The sequence below is a fragment of the Hippoglossus stenolepis genome, chromosome 3, assembly GCF_022539355.2.
Source record: "Hippoglossus stenolepis isolate QCI-W04-F060 chromosome 3, HSTE1.2, whole genome shotgun sequence".
NCBI classification, from domain to species: Eukaryota; Metazoa; Chordata; class Actinopteri; order Pleuronectiformes; family Pleuronectidae; genus Hippoglossus; species Hippoglossus stenolepis.
Window position 1 is genome coordinate 7,883,859 of NC_061485.1, and position 20,415 is coordinate 7,904,273.

General features: G+C 42.2%; 2 protein-coding genes across 5 annotated transcripts; one reads left to right on the forward strand and one right to left on the reverse strand.

The window, feature by feature from the left end:
* Positions 1–303: 303 nt before the first annotated feature.
* On the forward strand, positions 304–7,624 carry tnnt2b (troponin T type 2b (cardiac)). Of its 4 annotated transcripts, none has more exons than XM_035153006.1 (13): positions 304–439; positions 545–589; positions 702–709; positions 3,003–3,029; positions 3,262–3,283; positions 3,371–3,434; positions 3,518–3,634; positions 3,769–3,846; positions 4,546–4,647; positions 4,740–4,846; positions 4,975–5,065; positions 5,273–5,313; positions 7,184–7,624. In XM_035153006.1, the coding sequence occupies exons 2-13, from the start codon at positions 561–563 to the stop codon at positions 7,221–7,223; spliced, it is 726 nt and encodes a 241-aa protein (XP_035008897.1). In that variant the 5' UTR covers positions 304–439; positions 545–560; the 3' UTR covers positions 7,224–7,624. The 4 variants fall into 4 exon arrangements, with proteins under 4 accessions (XP_035008897.1, XP_035008899.1, XP_035008898.1 ...); XM_035153008.2 differs by having other exon boundaries at positions 305–439; positions 3,006–3,029; XM_035153007.2 differs by having other exon boundaries at positions 315–439; positions 523–589.
* Positions 7,625–9,418: 1,794 nt separating this feature from the next.
* LOC118105372 (plakophilin-1) lies at positions 9,419–19,422 on the reverse strand. The gene is made up of 13 exons (XM_035153067.2): positions 19,063–19,422; positions 18,327–18,421; positions 16,840–17,261; positions 15,877–16,018; positions 14,650–14,854; positions 14,102–14,270; positions 13,258–13,375; positions 12,270–12,455; positions 11,493–11,663; positions 11,156–11,309; positions 10,778–10,964; positions 10,528–10,612; positions 9,419–10,079 (listed from the first exon to the last, which is right to left on the reverse strand). Exons 1-13 carry the CDS (start codon positions 19,259–19,261, stop codon positions 10,005–10,007), a joined length of 2,208 nt encoding a protein of 735 aa, XP_035008958.1. The 5' UTR covers positions 19,262–19,422; the 3' UTR covers positions 9,419–10,004.
* Positions 19,423–20,415: the final 993 nt, after the last annotated feature.

The following is a 20,415-nucleotide window of genomic DNA, read 5'->3' on the forward strand; positions in this document are numbered from 1 at the left end:
TGAAGTTACAGTGAATTATGTGTTTTTTATTTACTTGGGGCTCCATGCCGTTGTGCGTTTGTGTGTTTGTGTGTTTGTGTGTTTGTGTGTTTGTGTGCATAATGGAGTAGGTTTACAAGGATTACTTCCAAATTCCCCCCCCCACGTCAGCCCAGACCTGAGACACTGGAACCCTTTGAGTTCAGTAATCCCTCGGTGCTCACTGCAGGTTTTGCTGCGTAAAAATAGACAATGCAAGTCCACGGAGAATGCATGTTTTCCTCTCCTATTTAATGCCTTCTGCCATCTGTTTGCAGGTATGTGCCCACCCATTGTAGACACGGGCGACTTGCCGCCATGTGACCCGCTACTGGGTTTAAAAGCTTATGGCCAACAGAGGAGGGCCCAGTATACGATTCCCCAATTGAGTCACATCTGAAGCGCACATCGCACTATCTGGGTAAGTGTCTGCTTTTCTCTTGTGTGTGGACGAATGGTAGATAAACAGATTTCTTAAACAAAAATCTAATCCTCACCGTGCAGTGACTTGTTCTCATTTGTGAAGGTGCTGCCTCCTCAACATGTCCGACACAGAAGACACAACATATGAGTGAGTAAACTTTTAATTTCTGCAGAGCAGGGAGCGAGAATAACAAAGTGATGTCAGCACCGATGGAATCAGTCATAACAGAAATATTGTTGCTGTGTTTTTCTTCTTTCAGGGGAGAACGTAAGTCTGTGCACTGAACACACACACACACACACACACACACACACACACACACACACACACACACACACACACACATGCAAGATGAGTATACCTGCAGTGTTGTATAGAAGCTGCAGATTCAAACCAACTGCACAAACTGACTGGCTGGATGCTCCACAGCTGCTTCATCTGTAGTCCATAGAACGACATGCATGGACATTGTGAATATTCTGCATGAACGTGTATCAGAATCATATTTCAGCTCATGTTTAATCCAGTTGTGAACCACACTGCTACAGCTGACCTCTGCTCTTTACGTCTCTGTGTGTGTGTGCGATGTGAAGGAGAGGAGGATATTGTTGGTATGTACTTTAATACAAACAATATCCATGAAAACAATGTACATCTCCACCTCTGAATGCATCAACTTTAATAGGCAGGTTGTGTTGGATCTTTTCTGCCACTTTGTTACCTGCTTTACACGCTTGAGCCTGGTGTTTAAACGCTGTTGGTTACTTAACACGCTGCATCTGCTAAGCCCCTGGCTTCATCACCGGGTACTGTATTTCTGGCGTGTTGGTGCCACTGTAGAAGCAGCTGGTAAAGGCCGCACCTTTCTGCCAGATTGACCTTTGCTCTCTCGGTGAGTCCCCCTCTGTCTGAGGCTGAAGATAGTTCACCTTGAATAAACATCCCAGTGGATCTGTCCTTTCAATTCGAATGGTGCACCGGGCTGCCATGGAGGAGATAAAGGGCCGTACCGCTATTTCTGTCTCCTTTGTGAGGCTGTCCAAGTGGGCCTCTGTGCAGCCACGCTGTCCCTGCAACTGAGCAGCACCTGTCTCCTTGTGTGTGGACTTCAGTCTCTGTTCGAGACCAATGTAGGTCAGCTTAGGCTCTCAATAGAGAACCTTGGGGCAGATGTCGGTGCAAGCACAATGCCCACTTTCACTTGTATGCCTGCTCGTGGTCCCCTAAATGCAGGTTGGCTTACCTCCTAAACAGTGGAAAGAGATTGAGTTTCCCTTTGTGGCCAAAGGGACTAAACGCTTGGTGTCACTTTTTCCTACTGAAGCCCCAGTGAGGAAAGAAATGCTGGGAACAAAAAGACACTGCTCAGCCGAGTTCATACATCCGCCAGAGTTCATACATCGGCCCAACAGGCCCCTCATGAAACCACATTCAAACTCACTAGATCCAGATTCATATTTGGATCTGCAGCATAAATATCAGAAGTATATATTGATGGCAGAAATAATGAGTGTCACATTGTTTGCTTGCTAACTTCATACTTGCTTTGCACAGAAGAGGAGGAGGATGTGGAGGAGGTAACAGAGGAGGTGGAGGAGGAGGAGGAGGATGAAGTAGTAGAGGAGGAGGAAGAGGTAGTAGAAGATGAGGAGGAGGAGGAAGAAGGTAGTACTGCTTACGCTAATATGTTTGCATGCCAGCTGTAAATAGATATTCCTAACACGCTGCAGTCTAATGACAAACACTATACGTGTATGAAGGATTATATTAGCAACCATTTAATTTCCAAAACATTTGTCATCCTCATTCTCAGCTCGATGTCAATGCATTATTTGAATTTCATGTCTCACAGTGTGATTTAAAAAGGTACATTTACCACCTAAAGTCAAATGCCTGTGTAAAAGCAAAAGCAAATGTTATCTTTCTTTCTCTCTCTCTCTGTGTCTTTCCGTTGAGAATAATACGACTGTGACATATGACAAGACGAGTGAACTATGACAAAAACTTGAATTATAAGGAACGAAGTAGGTTCTTTTGTCAGACTAATGGATGAGGTCATTTGTTTCTCTGTCACCGGGCAGAGATAACACATGAGTTATCTGTCTCAATGATTTGAATCAGCTTCCTCTCAGACAGACACAAGCCCTCATACCTTTCAGGATATGTCCGTCAACTCTGACAGGAGCTCTCAACTCTGCTGCTGCTGTCAAGCGCTGAGTGTTTGAGGCTGTTCCCCCATTTCAGCTTAACAATCCTTTAAATGAGAGACAGACATGAGGGAAATGTGTGACACTGGGTGTGTTATAAACAACTGAGAGTGAGATTCAGACAATTGGATGAACAAAAACATCAAACCCATGATACAAGTCTGCAATAAGATATTTATTAGAATTCACTTGGATCATAAATCACATTTTTACAACCATATGTGACTTTTAAAGACTTCAGAAACTTTTATTTTGAAAGCTTTTAAACATATTTGCACATAAAGGTCTGTGTGTGTGTGTGTGTTTGTGTGTGTGTATCTACTCATGACCTTTCACTGACTCTCATCTGTCAGCAGATGCTGGAGAGGAAAATGAAGGAGGTATGGACAGAAATACAGAGGTTACGTGTGTGTGTGTGTGTGTGTGTGTGTGTGTGTGTGTGTGTGTGTGTGTGTGTGTGTGTGTGTGTGTGTGTGTGTGTGTGTGTGTGTGTGTGTGTGTGACAGAAGAATGTTGCTATGTGAGTTTTTTCATGCATGTGAGTTTCTTTTTTTAAATCTATTTTATCATACACTCCAAAATGCTTTGCTTTTTCTCCTTGTGGATTTGCAGACGATGCAAAGCCCAAGTCAAAGTAAGATCTTTTTTTTTTATGTATTAACGACCAACCTTGTGAGATTTACTGACATGAACAGGTTGTAATTTTCCTCGTCCTCCTCAGGCCTGGCTTCGTCACCGGCCTGATAGCTCCAAAGATCCCAGAAGGAGAAAAGGTGGACTTTGATGTGAGTCCATCTCAGGACAGATTAAAGTCAAACCTGCAAACTTCTCTCTGGACAGAATGGATAACTTCTTGTTTTAATCTCAGGACATTCACCGAAAACGAATGGAGAAGGACCTGACCGAGCTCCAGACTCTGATCGAGGCTCACTTTGACAAGCGTAAGAAGGAGGAAGAGGAGCTCCTCAGCCTCACAGACCGCATTGTACGTTCACGTCTGACTGTCCTGCTGCAGAAATCACACATTTATCCTCCGATATTACCCGATTCTACAGTAAAGTGATGTCTGTAGGTCCCAGGTATGAGGTGTGTAAACTTTCCCTTTGTTTCCTGTTGCAGGATAAACGCAGGTCGGAGAGATCAGAGCAGATGAAGATCAGAGCGGAGAGAGAAAAAGAGCGACAGAACAAAATATCTGTGAGTTGAGGTCCTCATCAAATCACACCAATGGGTTGTGATCATCTGTGTTAATGTTGTGCTTTTTATGAAAGGGAAGGTTAATTTGTTCATAGAATGTGTGTGAGATAATTGTATTGTTTTGTAAAATGAATTATGAATACACTGAAATGACAGAAATAAACTAAGCTAAAACTACACGTTTTTCAAACTGGCTATTAGATATTTAAAGGTTCAGTGTGTAGAATGTAGTGACATCTAGTGGTGGAGTTGCATGTCGCAGCTGAAGACCCCTCACCTCTCCCTCCCCTTCCGAACATGAAGGAGAACCTGTGGATCCTTCAGTTGTCATAAAAACTCAAAAGGTGTTTAGTTTGTCCAGTCTGGGCTATTGTAAAAAACATGGCGGCCTCCATAGAGAGGACCCTCTCCTGGTGTAAATATAAAGTATTTAAATATCAAGGGTCCATTCTGGGGGGGGGGGAAACAATTCATACCATTTAGATGAAACACAAGAGTGAAAACATCACTAGGATTATTCGATATTAAATTTCTGCCAATAGATCCCTTTCACCTAAATCTTACACACTGGACCTTTAAATAGTGATACTAAACATTTTTCTCTCCTGCCTTTGGCCCATACCCCTATGAATTATATTAACAATCAGTTTACTCAAGTTCAGACAATGTCAACGTTACTTTAATGTTTTTTCCCACCAGGAGGAAAAAGCCAGGAAAGAAGACGTCGAGTTCAAGAAGAAAGCAGACGATGACCACAGGAAGAAGATGATTCTGTCCAACTTGAGCTTCACCGGATACAAAGTGAGGATTTTGTTGTCTCATTAAAATAGACAAATATAAAAACATGCTGTGTAACATGTCACCACATGTGTCCTCCTCCTCCTGTCCTGCAGACACAGACTGGGGTAAAAAGACAAACGGAGAGGGAGAAGAAGAAAAAGATCCTGAACGACCGACGCAAGGAGTTAAACATCGATCACCTGAGAGAGGACAAACTCAAGTAAAAGAATAAAACACAATCATACCTTGGTTAATTATTGTATCTTTAACCAGAGCACTGGGCATCATCGATTTTATCTTGGTGATATTCCCCATCTCTAATTAAAAGGCTTTAATATTCTTTTCCAGGGAAAAAGCGAAGGAGATGTGGGACCGGATGCGTGAGCTGGAGTCGGAGAAATTTGAACTTCAGTATCAGCAAACGAAGCAGAAGTATGAGGTAATAAATCACGAGTGACTGTCACACCAGTTCTGTCTTATCAGCTCATCACCTGTAAAACACAGGTCTCTGTCAAGTCTTTACCGCAGATTTTACATGTTTCATTCATAAAGTTTAATAACTACTAAAAACATGACCAAATATATATACAGTGCTGCATTAAATGTCAACACTAATTCATCGTTTTTTAAACCCATGTCTGCACAGATCACCGTGCTGAGAAACCGAGTCAGTGACCATCAGAAAATGTAAGTCTGTTATAATATTCATATGATTTATATATTCAGTGCTTTCTAACACATGCAGGATCATCAGGATGAGCAGAAATTTTCTCTCATCACGCCTGGTTTACTGTAACAGGCCCTTCCAAAGGCCTTTTCAAGTAGAAAACCTGTCGACCGGCTTCTGACACCGTTGCCAGGATTTTGATCAGAGTAAACAGGTTGGAACACATCACCCTGTTTTTTTTAAGCCCCTTCACACTGGTTTCCAGTACATTTTAAAATAGGTTTTTAAGGTTCTTTTAATCACTTACAACTTATGGTCTGACTCCTCAGTATCCTGCAGATCTTTTTGAAATACGAGCTCAGTGCCTGATGAAATATGGCAGATTGAGTCAGGAGCTTCCTTCAAATCAAAACTTAAAAAATACTTTTATCATACAGCTTTCCCTGATTTCACCTTATTCTACAATTTGTATGTTTTTATTTGTATTTTACATGTGAATCACTTTGACGTGGCAAATTAACATATTACTATTTTACAAAGTAGATACCAAAACGGCACAAAGCAATATTCAAGTAAACATTAAGGAAAGTTGCGGTGCTCAGTCAGAGTCTGTAACTCTGATCAAAACATTCACCAAGTTTCCACCTGCTCCAGGTCCAACGTGCGCAGAGACAGGACGGGACAGGGAAAACAAAAAGCAGCGGAAACATGAGAGGTGGATTTAAAGAAGGACAGACTGGTCTGAACTACATACGTGCACTCAGTCTCAGGCTGTAACGCAGCTCCGACAGCTGACAGATCTCATAGCAGCCACGTGATATCATCAGTGATAATGTGGCTCACAATAAAACAGTGACCGGCCCCCGCTGACATCCAAATCATGTCAATCCTTTGCTCCTGATCCGCAGGCCGTGTGACAGCGAGGGCTCGGAGCAAAACTTTAAACCAGCTCAGACGCTGATGCTGCTGCAGAATCTGACAGTGATTTTATTAAGCAGGAATATTGGAAAGAGTGATCGATCATTTCAGACGAGAATCTCCTCGGGATAGAGCCTTTATATTTGACTTTTAGTTTTCAGGTCAAACAACAATTACTTTTAGAAAAGGTAAGTCAATATTTAGACATTCAGGAAACCATAGTAACAGCCTGTGTTTATAGTTTTATAGATTCATAGATTCGCAGATGAGCTGCAGGTACCTCGGTAGCAACAGTAGATAAAGATAGCTGTCAACGATTTGGTAGCTAATCCCCTCCCAGCAGCAGCAGCAGCTATGAAAAGCTTTCTGTGCAGCGGTGGTTCCCAACATGAGGGTTGAGCCCCTTGCAAGGACTCATGGGTATTTGTATTGTAGAATAATAATAAAAAATAAATAATAATAATAATAATAATACAGAACCATTGTTCTTTGTCTCAAGTATTAACTTTTTTCTGTTGATTTGCATCTTTGCTCCTCTTAAACTCTTCTTATACAATTCAATCATCAAAATTAAGGGGACGAGCTCATGAAAAACAGATTTCAGGATTCCTGATCAGTCAGATATGCCTGTGCCAAAAACACATTCTGGTCAAATTCTGAACTATGAGGAAAAAAAAGGTTAAATCCAAATGATAATGATTTGTGCTCTCATACATTTGCAAATTGATGTGTCCACAATATCCTTTCTGCTTCGGATATTCCCCTTAAATGATTTAAATGTCAAATGCTGCGACTTATTTGCATCTGAAGAATACATTCAATTTCTGAAATGCAAACTCTGAAAGCCAGAGATCGTTATGAGGTTTGCAGCCATGTGCAAAATTATAGTAGGATTCAACATTTTCGGTGGAAGGGAACATCCGAGGTTCAGTCTGGCTCGTATCTCTGAACTACTTCTCTCTTCGCCCTCAGTTCAAAGGGCGCCAGGAGCAAGCGAGGGCTGAGGAAGTAACATCTGACGTCACCGTGAGGAAAACTGGCATCAATGAGCGACAGGAACTGAATTTGAACGTTTTCTAAATACTTGAACGCGCAAGAACAAAGTGACGGTTCTGAAAATATTATAAAATGCTCTTAAACAGGTTATCTGTGAAATGCAGTGCATGCTGAGAAATCCAGAGGTGTCACTGAGTCTCCGATCTCAGACTGATCAGACCAAGTGGTGCAGCTCATGTTCATTTTTAAAAAAAAGTGTGTGATCTATTATAATGGCTTTAGCGACAGGATTTTGACTTTAATGCTAAATTCCAAACACTGAATGTGTCGCTTCGAAAAACTCAAAGTGAAGTGGAGACTAATTAACAGATTTTGTGATGCAATGAATAAAATAAACTTTATTTAACAAACCAGAAACAGGCTCCTGTTTTTTGTTTGGTTCTTTCTCTTTTCTCAGGACTCTCGGCCAAATAAATTTGGTCCAAATATTTTAAGGACCAGTCATCTCATTGGCACCACACTTGATTTGTTAAGGGCCTAAGGAAGTGTGGTGTCAAATTCGGAGCCATTTGGACATGTGATATGTTCAATATTAATGAATGGGATCAGTGCACTGTGAGGACATCAATCACAACAACAGCGCGTTCACAACGATGACTAACTGATTATCCAGTTCAAGTGAGTCAAGCCTCACTGATCTTTGAATAAATGGCTCTTTGTGCAGCGGTGGCGAAGCTTCATGGTTCTTTACTTGCAGCCGCTCAATCACTGCAGGGGACTTTCACAGATACAGAAAGAGAAAGAGCTGCAACCAGCATAACCATTAGCAAAACAAACAGCACATACCACACATGCAGGTTTAGAACATGTGCTGCACCAGTAAAACTAAATCAATAACACAGACCTAAATCTAAACCAGTGGTGAGTTTGATGCAAGGGAGGAAGAGCTGGTTTCACCAGGAGCTTTATCTCCTCTGCACCAAATACACTGCCTCTTATGGTTTATGTTTCCTGGGTTGTACTGTCCGACCTGTGGGTGGCCTGTGTTGAAATGTGTTAATTTGTGTGGACTGCTCCGACTGGCTGTGGAAACAAAGTTCCCCCGAGGGGACAATAAGGTCTAAAGTCAAGAAGAGTCTAAAACCAGGGGAATCATCACCATCAATACCATCTGACATCAGATGCTTTGCCAAAGAGAAGCTGTTTGAGCCATTACGGCCCGAGAATAATGTTATAAAAATGTAAAAGGCCCTTGATAAAAGAAGAAGTTTCCCCGCCCCTGACTGTCGGGATTGTAACGATGATGAGCACCAACTCTGTGCTCACAAAAAAAGCCCCACCTTCTTTTAATAATGTCAGATTGTGCTTGCCAATAAAAATAATCTTCACGTGTATTTGGGCGATCGAGTGGTTAATGACTGGCAGTTGCGGGGGAACTTCATTTTGGCAGTTTTGTCTCGAAGCAGCCACTGAGTCACGGCTTGGGGACTTACCCAGTGTATTACCAGTTTTCTATAAATGACCAGGCACATAAATCTATCAGTGTAAAATGAAAAGAGCAGCTCTGCCAGACCCTTCATTAAATTTGATCTCACCCTTAACCCCACAAGTCCCTCGTGGCTGTTGGGTGGATCATGTGGTTTGAACTGTGGAAAACCAAGGTTCAATCTGATCGCCAATAATTCACCGAGTGCAACAGCAGCTGCAGCGTCTGGCTCCGACGGCTTGTTTATAGGCTGCAAGAAGAAAAAAAAACCGATGAGGGTGGAGTAAACAGACAGAGAGACGAGCTGCTCATCTGCCCAGAGGTGTTTTTTAAACTGGACTGTCAAGATGGGTGTCAACCGGTTGATAGAACTCTCGATGCAACTCCAGCGACTGTGACATTTGCCAAATGATCTGCTCCATACAGTATGTATTACCTCACCCCATCATTATTGTTTATTCCTCTGGAAGAAGCACTGAACTAATTTGAACCTCACTCGGCAGAGGGATTGGGCACAGGCCAGGAGAGAGATCATTTAAGTTTGATGCAAATCCGATGAAGGGAGCTGATCCAGGCTCGTTTTTGTCAAATTACGTTGGACATTTTACTTTTATTTTTCTAGCTTTGTAAAGCAGCCTTATGTACTTTGAAATGCACAATCTAAATCCAAGCTATTATTTAATTTTTCTATTTTACAAGTGAAAGAAACACACGCAGGCTTTTTGTCACATTTGCAGCTCAAAGAGAACATATTTCTTTATTGCCACTTTTTGGGACAATACAAGCAAATCACTTTCCAATCACACATATGAAAATGCATATCCCACCAACAAGAGTTGTTTTTATCAAATGTAAACACAAAAAAATCAAGGCAAATTCATAGCTCTTATAGAAACCACATAAGCTCTACAAATACAAAATGCTCCATTATCCATGTGTTCATTCTCTATCAAACAAAGTTTACAATCTTCTGTCATCATATTAAAACAATTTCTGTGCAAAATTAAAGACGTCACCCTCATATTTGTAGTAAAACAAGCTAATGTTACCATATCACACACAATTTCCTCCACTTTTAAAACCTAAACAAGCAAATCAAATCTTCAAGCAAAGACAGTATATTTAGTTTTCAACCTTCACCAGTTTTCTTATAAAGAGAGTCACCTTACAGCAAATACAGGCCTGTGTAATCATGACTGATGCGTGGATTATATGGAAACATGGATTCCAAAAATGAAATGAGAGAGGATGCTGCTCAGCCTGTGCATGTACGACCTGTGCAGGAGAGTTGCCTCGGTAAAAGACGACCGGCTAATGTCCATCTTGAACCAACTGCAGTGCCGACTTGGTGTAGTCATTTAAGAATAAAGGCTTTCCCATCCTTTGCTGCGGGACAAAAATAATTAAATATTAATCAGTGTTTTGTCTCTGCAATTAATCCAAGCTTGAAAGTCGGCGAGACGTTGACGACCCAGTGACCTCAACTGCGCCGCTCTGAAAATTCACCTCGAGCCGCAGTTCAAATCTGCATGTACGTACAGAAGTATAGAAAATGCATCATGCTAATTAGCTTCGGTGCATGTGCAAGCAAAGTCCTGCAAATTTTTCCCTCGAAACCTGAGCGACGAGATTCCTCAGCTCTTTAGATTTTGGCACCCGACTCTCATGCACTGGGCATTTTGTGAGAACACCACCTAATCCGTCAACCCTCCTCTCCCTCCGTTTCTCACAAATACTTGAGAGAGGTGTGGACTTTGAGTTGAAGGCAAGAAACAAAAGAGGACACACCCAGACCCAGACGGATCTTGGCACTCGGGGTTAAGTCGCAACTCACCTTTTTCAGGAAGCTTTGTAGATCTTTGTCTGACCACAGGTTGCAGAGAAACAGCGACGCAGCTTTGCTGGTTTTGGGTAAATAGCTAAGAAGGAGGGAAAACCAGCATAATCGATCAGTTCTAACTTGTGGAAATCTGAGACATGCAAATAATAATCCCTGAGGAGTCATCGGTATTTCCCACATCTCAAATTATTTTATTTACACACAGTCGCATGCACATTCTCTCTCTGCACACATGCAACCATACTTGTTTTGGCTGAGATCTCCCAGTGAGTTTATCGTGGTCCTGTTCAACAGCTTTTTGCCGATGTCAGGTGCCTTCATGACCAGGCAGTTAGTGGCCTGACAGACCATGGACAGGGTGTCATCAGACTCGTTCCCTTCCTCTGTGCCGGCGTTGATGATGTCCCCCAGCTCCGGGAGACATTTAAGAGCTGCGGTAACAAGGAAAGCAAAACCAACTGCGGTTACACACCAGCATGCACATGTAAACCTGCTGGCCGAGATTATGGATTTTAGGGTAACGACCCAAACCATTAATCTACTTTCTTTATAGGTGGTCTCTAAGCATTTTAGATCTTTTTGACAAAGCAACACACAGTTTTGTCTTTCACAAGCTTCTTACCAACGGCGCTGTGCAGGCCTGGGTTATTGGTCAGGTTTCCTACGAGGGCCACAGCGCTCTTCTGCAAATTGGCTTTGTCTGACTTTAAAAGGGGAGCGATAACCTGCAGGCCATTCAGCTTCTTCACAATGGTGTGTCCCATTACTTTGGAGACCTGTGAATATATATGTATAAAAAAGGGTCAGCTCCTAAACTCAGGAAACAACAAGCCGAGTCCATGAATACGTACAAAACGAACAATAAAAAAAAATATACAAGTCATAATTTTACTGGCACAAAGATATTTACGATCCAGACTAATTTAACGTTAGATTTAATTTGACAGTTTTGTCCTTACAATGCCTTCGTGTGCGGTGAGGTTGTGCAGCGCTCCACAGCAGGCTTCCTGTGTGTCAGCTCGCTGGCTGGTGTCGAGCAAGTTCAGGTAACTCAGCAGGGTTTTGGAGTGGAACAGCAAGCCCGCCCCGGTCGGATGCGGATCCTCAACCACGGGGTAGTCTAACTGGCGCTGGACGAGGAAGGGAACAGTTCATCAACGTGGACGAAGCTACTCATACTCAGAACTCTGGATTTTCTTGGCCTTAATCCAGCACAATGCAAACCTTTCACTCCGTCCCACACATCTGTATATTTGCACTAACACGTGCAGAACGTTAACAGGAGGTACAGTTCTCCTAAAACTCTGAGATACTGTGTGAACATTTCATATTTTTATACACATACAAATTGCACAGCTGAAGCATTTCAATGCATGTATTACATATATTAAAATGTTTTATCTTTCAGTTTTTAATCTTCAGATTTCCTAAGTATTATTCTTAAGATAACTAGCGTGGATTTTGACACACCCTGAATGTACTTAAGCCCTTGTGCTTACGTTTTTCTTTACACTATAGCCCAAAGACTCAACATAATTACAACTGCCATAAAGTTTATAAAACAAACTTACAAGTTCAACTGAGGAAAAGGATGAATGAAGAGACGCACACTGAGAGCTGCCGGCTAGACAGACTGACAGGTCCTGTCTCGACAAATTGCTACGTGGAACAAGCTGTCATATACTAAATCCTTTATATATCTTATAATTTGTCCTGCCTCAGTTTCCCTGTCTCACCTCTTGTTCTGGAGCTTTGCTCTGTGGACTGAAGCAGCCGATGGGGGCCGCGTCGTCCTGGCTGCTGCTGCTGCTGCTGCGGTTCTGGGTCTTGGACAAAGCCGTGATTTTGCTGAACAGAGTCGCAGCCTCGGCCTCCAGCTGGAACGTCAGGTTGTGCAGGATGCACACGCAGTTTTCTACTGACTGTTTCAGCGGGAACGACACAACATAGGGGCACATGTGAATGAATGCATCCTGACAGATAATTACAACACAACAACAATGACTCAAACACACAGAAGAAGGGGAAACTGAAAGAGAAACATTTGAACAATATAATGCAATCTAATGAAAAAATTGCAATACTTCCAAATAATGTGTAATAAAATATTTGAATGTCTCTTGTCTTGAATTCCATTGTGTTCTATATATATTATATATATTTAGATGCATTACAAATTAATAGGATGTAACAGAGAGATCGAAAATAAATATATAAAAAATATATTGAAAATAAATCACAGTTGTCTATTAGACAAAAAAGGGAGTTTGTAATTTGAAAAAAAATGGCAACAAAAGAAAATAAGATATGAAAATAAATAAAAACAAAAACAAGTTGTTCGGTTGAATATTTAGAAGCAAGTCAAGGTTTCCTATCGTGCAAAGAAGTTTTTCTGCTCAAGATCGCAGAATTTAAAGAATTACTGTTCCACCACAATGTATAACATCAAGCGTTAGTAGACTGCGTATGTGCATTAGCGTATACATGACCGTATAAAATAAGAAGTCTGTGACTGAACATAATCACATTGCGACTAAGACGAGCCGCTCTGTTGCTATAGAGCTGCAGTTTGTTTACCTTCAAACTGCAGCTCCTCTCTTTTACGACAAATGTTTTTTTTCCCACATGAAGGTGTGACACACAGAGACAGAGACACACAGAGACAGAGACACACAGACAGAGACAGAGACGATGAATGAAAGAGGATGAACAGGATTAACAAACCTTATCATCTGGTTTCCCTGCCTCCACACACTCTTCAATGTAACTGACCAGAGAGTCGACCAGACCTCGACACTTTCTCATCACCTGTCGGTGGTTTTGCTTTGCACTGCTGAGGTTTCTGTTCAAAAAGAAAAACACAAGTCCTTTTTCTATTAGTCAGCACAGAAAATTTTAGAAATTTAGAAAGTTTTATTCATGTTTTAAACAATGATACAAGTGTAAAATACAACTTTCTGTTAATAGTTGTCATTATTATTGCTCTCTGGTAGAAGATAATAAAGGAGTGGTTCCGGCGCTGCCTTGTATTTATCAGTAGTTTGATGAGTAACAGTTTTCAGGGAGTGATTTACAGGAACATTTTTGATCTGGTGTGATATTAATTAAACCGTTCCTTAAAAGAAATCAAAAGTAATCTTGATCGGCCAGAGACGTAAATACGTCAAAAATTACAGCTTTGTCTGTCAGATGTCTAACACCGCAGCCGAGATTCAGTCGATCAGATAAAAGTTACGACATGTAAATGTGGTTTGAATGATGCTGATGCTTTGTATTAACTTTGACAATATCATATCAAACAAGATGAATATCCGGAGGAACTATTTCCTAACAGAGAGCTCTATAATACTGAATCATTTTGTTATTGACCATTGTGATGTGTAGATGTGTTGTATCAGTCTTGAAAGAAAGAAGGAAATGGAGAAAGAAAGAAAGAATATATGAGTGTCTGCAACTGAAATATAAATAAACGTGAATAAAATGACTTTTCCATTTGGTTCTGCAGTTTGGAAACATGTCGACAAAGGGGATGAAATTCTATCCAGTGCTCGCTTGTATGTTTTCTTACCTCAGACACCCGGTGGCGTGATAGAAGACCTCAGGGTCTTGGTTGTTACTGTTGGTTTGGTCAGGACCTGTCGTGTAAGGCAGGATCACACGCTCCATTAACACAGGCAACGCACTCTTCAGCAGGTCGGGCTTCAGCTCGTCTGCAGACGACAGGTTCCACAGGAGACCTGAGGAGAAAACACGTTAGTGTCTGTGCCAAAGATCCGTGAATTCATTTTGACATTTACAGGCTTTTATACGAGTTGAACAGTTCAGATGACATCATAGAGTGAACAGCTCCTGCTTCAGCACAACACTCAGAACAACAGTTTGAATATAATAAGATTTTCATTCGAGGTTTATCACTAGAAAAACACTGAATGGATTCAGGCAGCAGGCTGGAAGCACGAAAACACCGGTGTGATTGACAGCAGGATCTGAGCAGGAATAAGTTTTACTCCACACAAGTTTCTCTCCGTCGGACTTGTTTGCAGAGTTAAGTGTATGTGTGTGTGCACAGATTAAATGTGCATATGTCGGCCTGCGAAGCTCAGAGCGAACTCACACCTGTCAGCTGTTTCTGCAGATCCAAAGAATCGGTTTCCTTGAGCAGAGCCACGACCTCTGTGAGGCCTCTGCGATGTATGGCCTCCTTGCTGCTGTTGCTCTTGAAGGAGAGGTTACGGAGCGCGGCCGCGGCCGTCTCGCTGATCAGAGAATTGTGGCTGCGCAGCAGCGCCACCAGAGGAGGGATCCCGTTGAGTTTCAACACCTGAGAGTCGAGGAAAAGAAGAAGAAGCTGCAGGAGTTAGCGCAGCGGAGGAACAACAATTTATCACCACACAAAGAACTTATGCTTGATATTAACGTTGGTCTCTCTCTGGTGACTTGATCACAAGCGGACAGCTCTGATGTCAGAATACTCAGCTATGATCCTCTAAGAATGTTAAATAGACTGCTGAGCCTTTCCAGTCTTATCCACCACTCAAAGCATGTCACAATACAACTTGATCTTTCTCGATCACTCATCATTCCTACACGGCCAGCACAGCCGTCAGGGGTTATTCGGGGTTAAATATCTTGCCCAAGGACACTTCGGAGGAGCCGGAGTTGAACCATCGTTCGTGGTCGACCCTCTCCTGAGCCACAGTTGACCCGAGGACACACATTCTTGCTGGCAAACAAATAAAAACCTTACACGTCACGTAAACTCTGACATTTTTAGAGAAATATTATGAACGCATCAAATCCTCTCGGACAATTTGGTTTGCCAGGAACACGCATTGTATTGTTTGAATTTCTTCTTCTTCTAATGTGAATCTACGTACTTAGAGACCGTCCACTTGTGATTGGATCATCCAAGCTGTACATTAACGCCAGAAACTTCAAGTTAAAATTATAGGTTCAATGCAAAGTCTACATTTTCTGTGATGGTTTGCAAAGAGTAAAATTGTTGAGCTTACTTTGAGAAATAGCAGGTAAGAAACATGTCAGTGGCATTTGCAGTGTTTGTAGGTCACTCGGAGGTGATAGTGTAGACACACTACAAACAGTCAAAGGTGAACTGGGCCTCGAGGGAACACAACATACTTCTGCCTCACAAACAGGACAGTCTTGACAAAGGCCAATAGTTTGAACTGACATGGTAATGACCGAATTTTCATTTTAGCAGGAAGATAAATTACACAGGTAAGATATTTCCTCCACTTCTTCCACTTCTCAAAAGTTCCCACACAGAATCTCAGGTTACACGAGATGGAAATGATAAACGGTGAAAATATGAAAACAAATCACCTCCTCTTTCGCATGGTCGTTGATGAAAGTGTTGTGCTGGATGTAGGAAGCTCCGCAGTGCTGATGCGTCTCATCGTTGCTGGAGAGACAAGACACAGCCTCGTTCATGGTGATGTCCGCAACGCCACTGTTCCCGTTCGACCTGGAAGAAAAAAAGATCACAATCTATACGAACGCTGGATTTGTTCACTGCCTCTCTGCCCAAGATGTTGTGTTTTCATCCTTTTGTTTGTTTGTTAGCAAGATTACATAAAAAAAACTGAACGAAATATCTTCAAAACAATCAATTTTCCTTGATTTCCCAGGGAATGATTAACCGAGCTTGCCGGAAAAAGATCATGCATGTTCAGAGAATTGATACAGTATTTATGAGTGTGTACAATTTGGTGTAGATCCAAATAAAAATCCAGTTCGAATGGATTTAATTATGGTCTGTTGGGCCTTGGTGGAGGTATGAGCTCTACAGAGTGTCCTTGTTGTTTGTGGGATAAATTCTAAGCTTGATAAAAGGTAGGAATTACTGCCTTTGCAAGCCAAGTACGTCACTCGACAGGGGGGGGTTTGAGCAAGTTGTTTTGGCTAAAATTAGCTGGGGGTGAAATCACCATCACCACTACCATCTGACATCAGACAGCTCACCAGAGAGAAGTGGTTCAAGTCTTCCCATTAGAGACGTCGGTCTGATATATGGCCTGAGTATGTGCTCTACCAAACAGGGGCGGCTAGTCAATAGGGGGCGCTAACAGTAATAATATATGTTTATATATGAAATGTGAATGAGTGTAACATGTATAATCTGCAAGTAAAATGAAGATGTTTCTTCCGGGGGCGCAAAGACATAAAAGAGTGTGCCCCCCCAAGAATATATTCTCACCAGCCGTCACTGCTACCAAGCATCCGTCTAGTATGAAACATTTTAATAATATAATTTGAAATGAATGAAGCTAGCTTGTTCCCACTCACCCAAAAACTTCTCTAGTCTTGGTTGTGATCTCAGGGGCCACCGGCCATGGATGCGTTACGGGCCCATCCGGCTGGCTGCTGTTCAACAGCTTCACGGATTTCATCGGAAATGTGCCGTTGCTGGTGTACACACTTTGGCGTGAGCCTTGGGCAATAAACTGACTGGAGGGCCTCTCTGCCCTCATGGTACCTTTGCTGGAGGGCAATCGCTGCAGAGGCACAGAGGAGTGATTTGCAACGGTGCGCCGCCGGGCCAGATCATGCTCGCTGCGGCTGGTGCTGGGTTGACTGACAGCCATGGTGCCGAGGGTGGCGTAACTCCTCTTCTCATACTGAAAGGCAGCGGCTGCTGGATTCCTCCTGACGGTTGATTCCTTGGAGTTGTTGACAACTTGCTGTTTCATACTTTTCTCAAAGCTGAGCTGCAAAGCCAAAGAAAACATGAGTTTCATGAGTCCTGTCTCGTGAAGGTTGGTTTGCCAGAAATGAAGAGATGTACATTGGAGCCGGGCAAAGTCAGATTAATTTATGAGAGATGTGGTTGTGGCTGCGTCTATGAGGGATGAACTGATTTTTGGGTGAAGAAACACAGACTCTGCAAGTATCTGGAAACAGGTTTGAAGTAACAGGTTTTTGGGACTGAAATGTTAGAAAGGTCATCCAGGGACAGCAAACGCTTCAGACTCTCAATACACGGTGTAGTTTACAGTACTGCACTAAACAATCCCTCCCCTGGTGCTTACAGTATTTTTGACATTTAATTTAGTTTCCTATTTTTAATTTTTTTTATATTTGTTATATTTATACTTGCACAAATACACCACAGCAAATTCTTTGTATGTGTTAAGCTGCTTGGCAATAAAACACGATTCTGATTCTAACCTGCAAAAAAGCAAACCCATGAACTTGTGGTTGTTTCTTGTGCCAATACTGTAAAAAAAACCACACGCTAAAATACAGGTGAAAAACAGAGATTAATTTTTAATCTACTGGGAGTCGCAGGTTAGTTTCAGAACACAGCTGGAGGCAGAATTTTATTTACACTGACCCAACCCTCTAAGGAATGTTTGACTGCCAACCAAAAAAAGAAAAGAATAACGCTTTGATTTTTTACGTTTCATTGAGTCATCTGACATTGGCAACAGTGAAATGATGGATCAGCTGCTCGGAGAACAATTTCGGTCTTGACCAAAACACTAGGGTCGAGATATTCAAATGCAACTGAAGCTACTTGTCTTGAAGTAATCATCTTGAGCTGTTGGGGACACTTTTTGGGGCTTATTTCTCTGACAAGTTCATTTCAACCATGACTTGCAGCTGTAACCTAAATGAGGTTTCCCAGCAATAATCTTGCATTAGCTTCGGCTCGGTCACACAGTTCTCTCTACGACAGCACAGCGATGAGCATATACTGTCATCCAATGGTGCATTGAAACCCAATGGTGCATTGAAACCCAATGGTGCATTGATTAAGCGTTTTAACTGACCCTTTTCGACAAGCCGTTTCCAAAGAAAACGCTTCCATTGGACGAGGTCAACTGAGTCTTCAAAGGATCAGCAAACACAAACTCGTAGGAAGGGCCTGCAGAGAAATGAGCTGTTATCACACAGATGTATAGAGCGCAGGAAATCTGATCGTAATCTAAAAAAAATCTGAAAACCATCAACATTGAGACAGAATGGGAACGTGAATAAGTGTAAGTCTATGAATCCCTCAACACACTGTTAAACATCACACTGCAAGATCTGAGTGACATTTTGATGATGAGAAACTTCCTGAAGCTTTTAAGCAATTTCATTATCGTTTTAAGGTTCTCAAATTAAACTAAAAAACAACGGCATCTGCTTGTAAACACAAGAAAATAATGTAATAAACATATATATACATGTAAATATGTATCAATCAAATAAAAAAAAATTATAAAAATATCCTAAAAAAAAGTATCAAGGACTAAATCAACTATTGCTGCTCATAACTCAAACAACTCTAAACTATAGCAACAACATGTCTGATCTCTATTGTCCCTTAATCTATATCCTAATTACTACCAGTGAAACTGTGGAGTAGCTAAACAAAGCATTACAGATTAATTTCCACATTTAAAAGTTCTGCATCTTGGAGCAACATGTGTTTAAATGTAAAAGCTGCAGTTGGTAAAAAGCCCATTAAAGCCCCAGGGTTGTGTGTGTGCGGGCCTGGATGAGGCCGGAGAGGGCCCTCACTTGTCGGGGAGAAGGAGCTGGAGCCGCTCCTGCTGCTGCTGGTGGTGGACTTTCGGGACTTGGTTCTCCGGAGAGACTGCACTTGTTCCAGGACGCGCTGGTTCCCGGAGCTGCACTGGTTCTCGGAGGGGACCGCGAGAGACGTGTCGTCCACGTTCCCGATGGAGATGACGGACTTCAGCGGATCCAGACTCGTCATTTTGCTTCTTCGTCAGTGTTTTCCACCCGGAGCTGAGCTGCCTGGAGCGGCGGGGATGTGTGAGAAAGAGAAGTGCACCTTGCCCTGTACGCCCCGTGCCACGAGGCCGCGCCCCGCGCGCACGATGCACCAACAAGACGTGAGGTGTACTGTCATGAACTCTCAAGTCTGTCTGTCTGTCTCTATCTCTCTCTGTGTATATCTGTCTGTGTCCCTCTCTCTATGTCTGTCTGTGTATCTCTATGTATATCTGTCTGTCTCTCTGTGTATATCTGTCTGTGTGTCCCTCTATCTCTGTCTGTCTGTCTCTCTGTCTGTCTGTGTCTCTCTATGTATATCTGTCTGTCTCTCTTTGTATATCTGTCTGTGTGTCCCTCTATCTCTGTCTGTCTGTCTCTCTGTCTGTCTGTCTCTGTGTGTCTCTGTCTGTCTGTCTGTCTGTCTCTCTCTCTATGTCTCTCTCTGTCTCCTCTGTCTGTCTCTCTGTGTCTGTCTGTCTGTATGTCTCTCTCTGTGCACTTCCTCTCAGTGATTAATGTCTCTGAGGTTTTATGGAGGACGAGCAGGTGAGTAAAGATTCCCACAGGCCAACAGATTCTGCAGGTGTCTGGAGGCCACTGATATTCAAGCAGGAAACACTTTTATGGCACTTTTTCTTTTCTTTGTTCATTGTCAAGCAAAAGTTTTAAAGCCTGATGTGATAAAAAAACATTTTTAAATCTTGTCATATAAAGTCATCGCATCAACTCCAAAGAAATCCAGCGCACCCGAATGGATTATGGGGGAATTTTGTGACGATGAAAATGAAATGAATAAATAAAATAAATAAAACTTGACAACCCTGCAGCTGCAAAGCAGGAACTTCGACCACTGGAGGTCAGCGAAAACACATCCTGCTGCATTTACACTTATTATGGTCTGTTCACCCCAAAATGACAGAACATCTTCCAGGTCCTGTTTGGATTTATGTGAAACATATTTCTGCCTCCGTCACAGAAATCCTCATGTAATCATCCTCTGCCACTGCAGTTTACCCCAGTATGTGTAGTGGTGTCTGTGGTAAGAGGTTTTGCGTAATGTGCATATTCTCTGTATTTTCATTCCAGTGCTTAAATAAAATGGTTAAACGTCTGTCCCTGGTCTTCGCTCCTCTC

Coding starts and splice junctions, on each gene's coding strand:
- tnnt2b (XM_035153006.1), top strand. CDS start 561: ATGTCCGACACAGAAGACACAACATATGA. Junction 3,635..3,768: donor TCAGCCTCACAGACCGCATT/GTACGTTCACGT, acceptor TTCCTGTTGCAG/GATAAACGCAGGTCGGAGAG. Junction 4,847..4,974: donor CTGAGAGAGGACAAACTCAA/GTAAAAGAATAA, acceptor ATTCTTTTCCAG/GGAAAAAGCGAAGGAGATGT.
- LOC118105372 (XM_035153067.2), bottom strand. CDS start 19,261: ATGACGAGTCTGGATCCGCTGAAGTCCGTCATCTCCATCGGGAACGTG. Junction 18,422..19,062: donor CAGCTCCTTCTCCCCGACAA/GTGAGGGCCCTC, acceptor ATTTCTCTGCAG/GCCCTTCCTACGAGTTTGTG. Junction 10,080..10,527: donor TACAAAGCTTCCTGAAAAAG/GTGAGTTGCGAC, acceptor TTTGTCCCGCAG/CAAAGGATGGGAAAGCCTTT.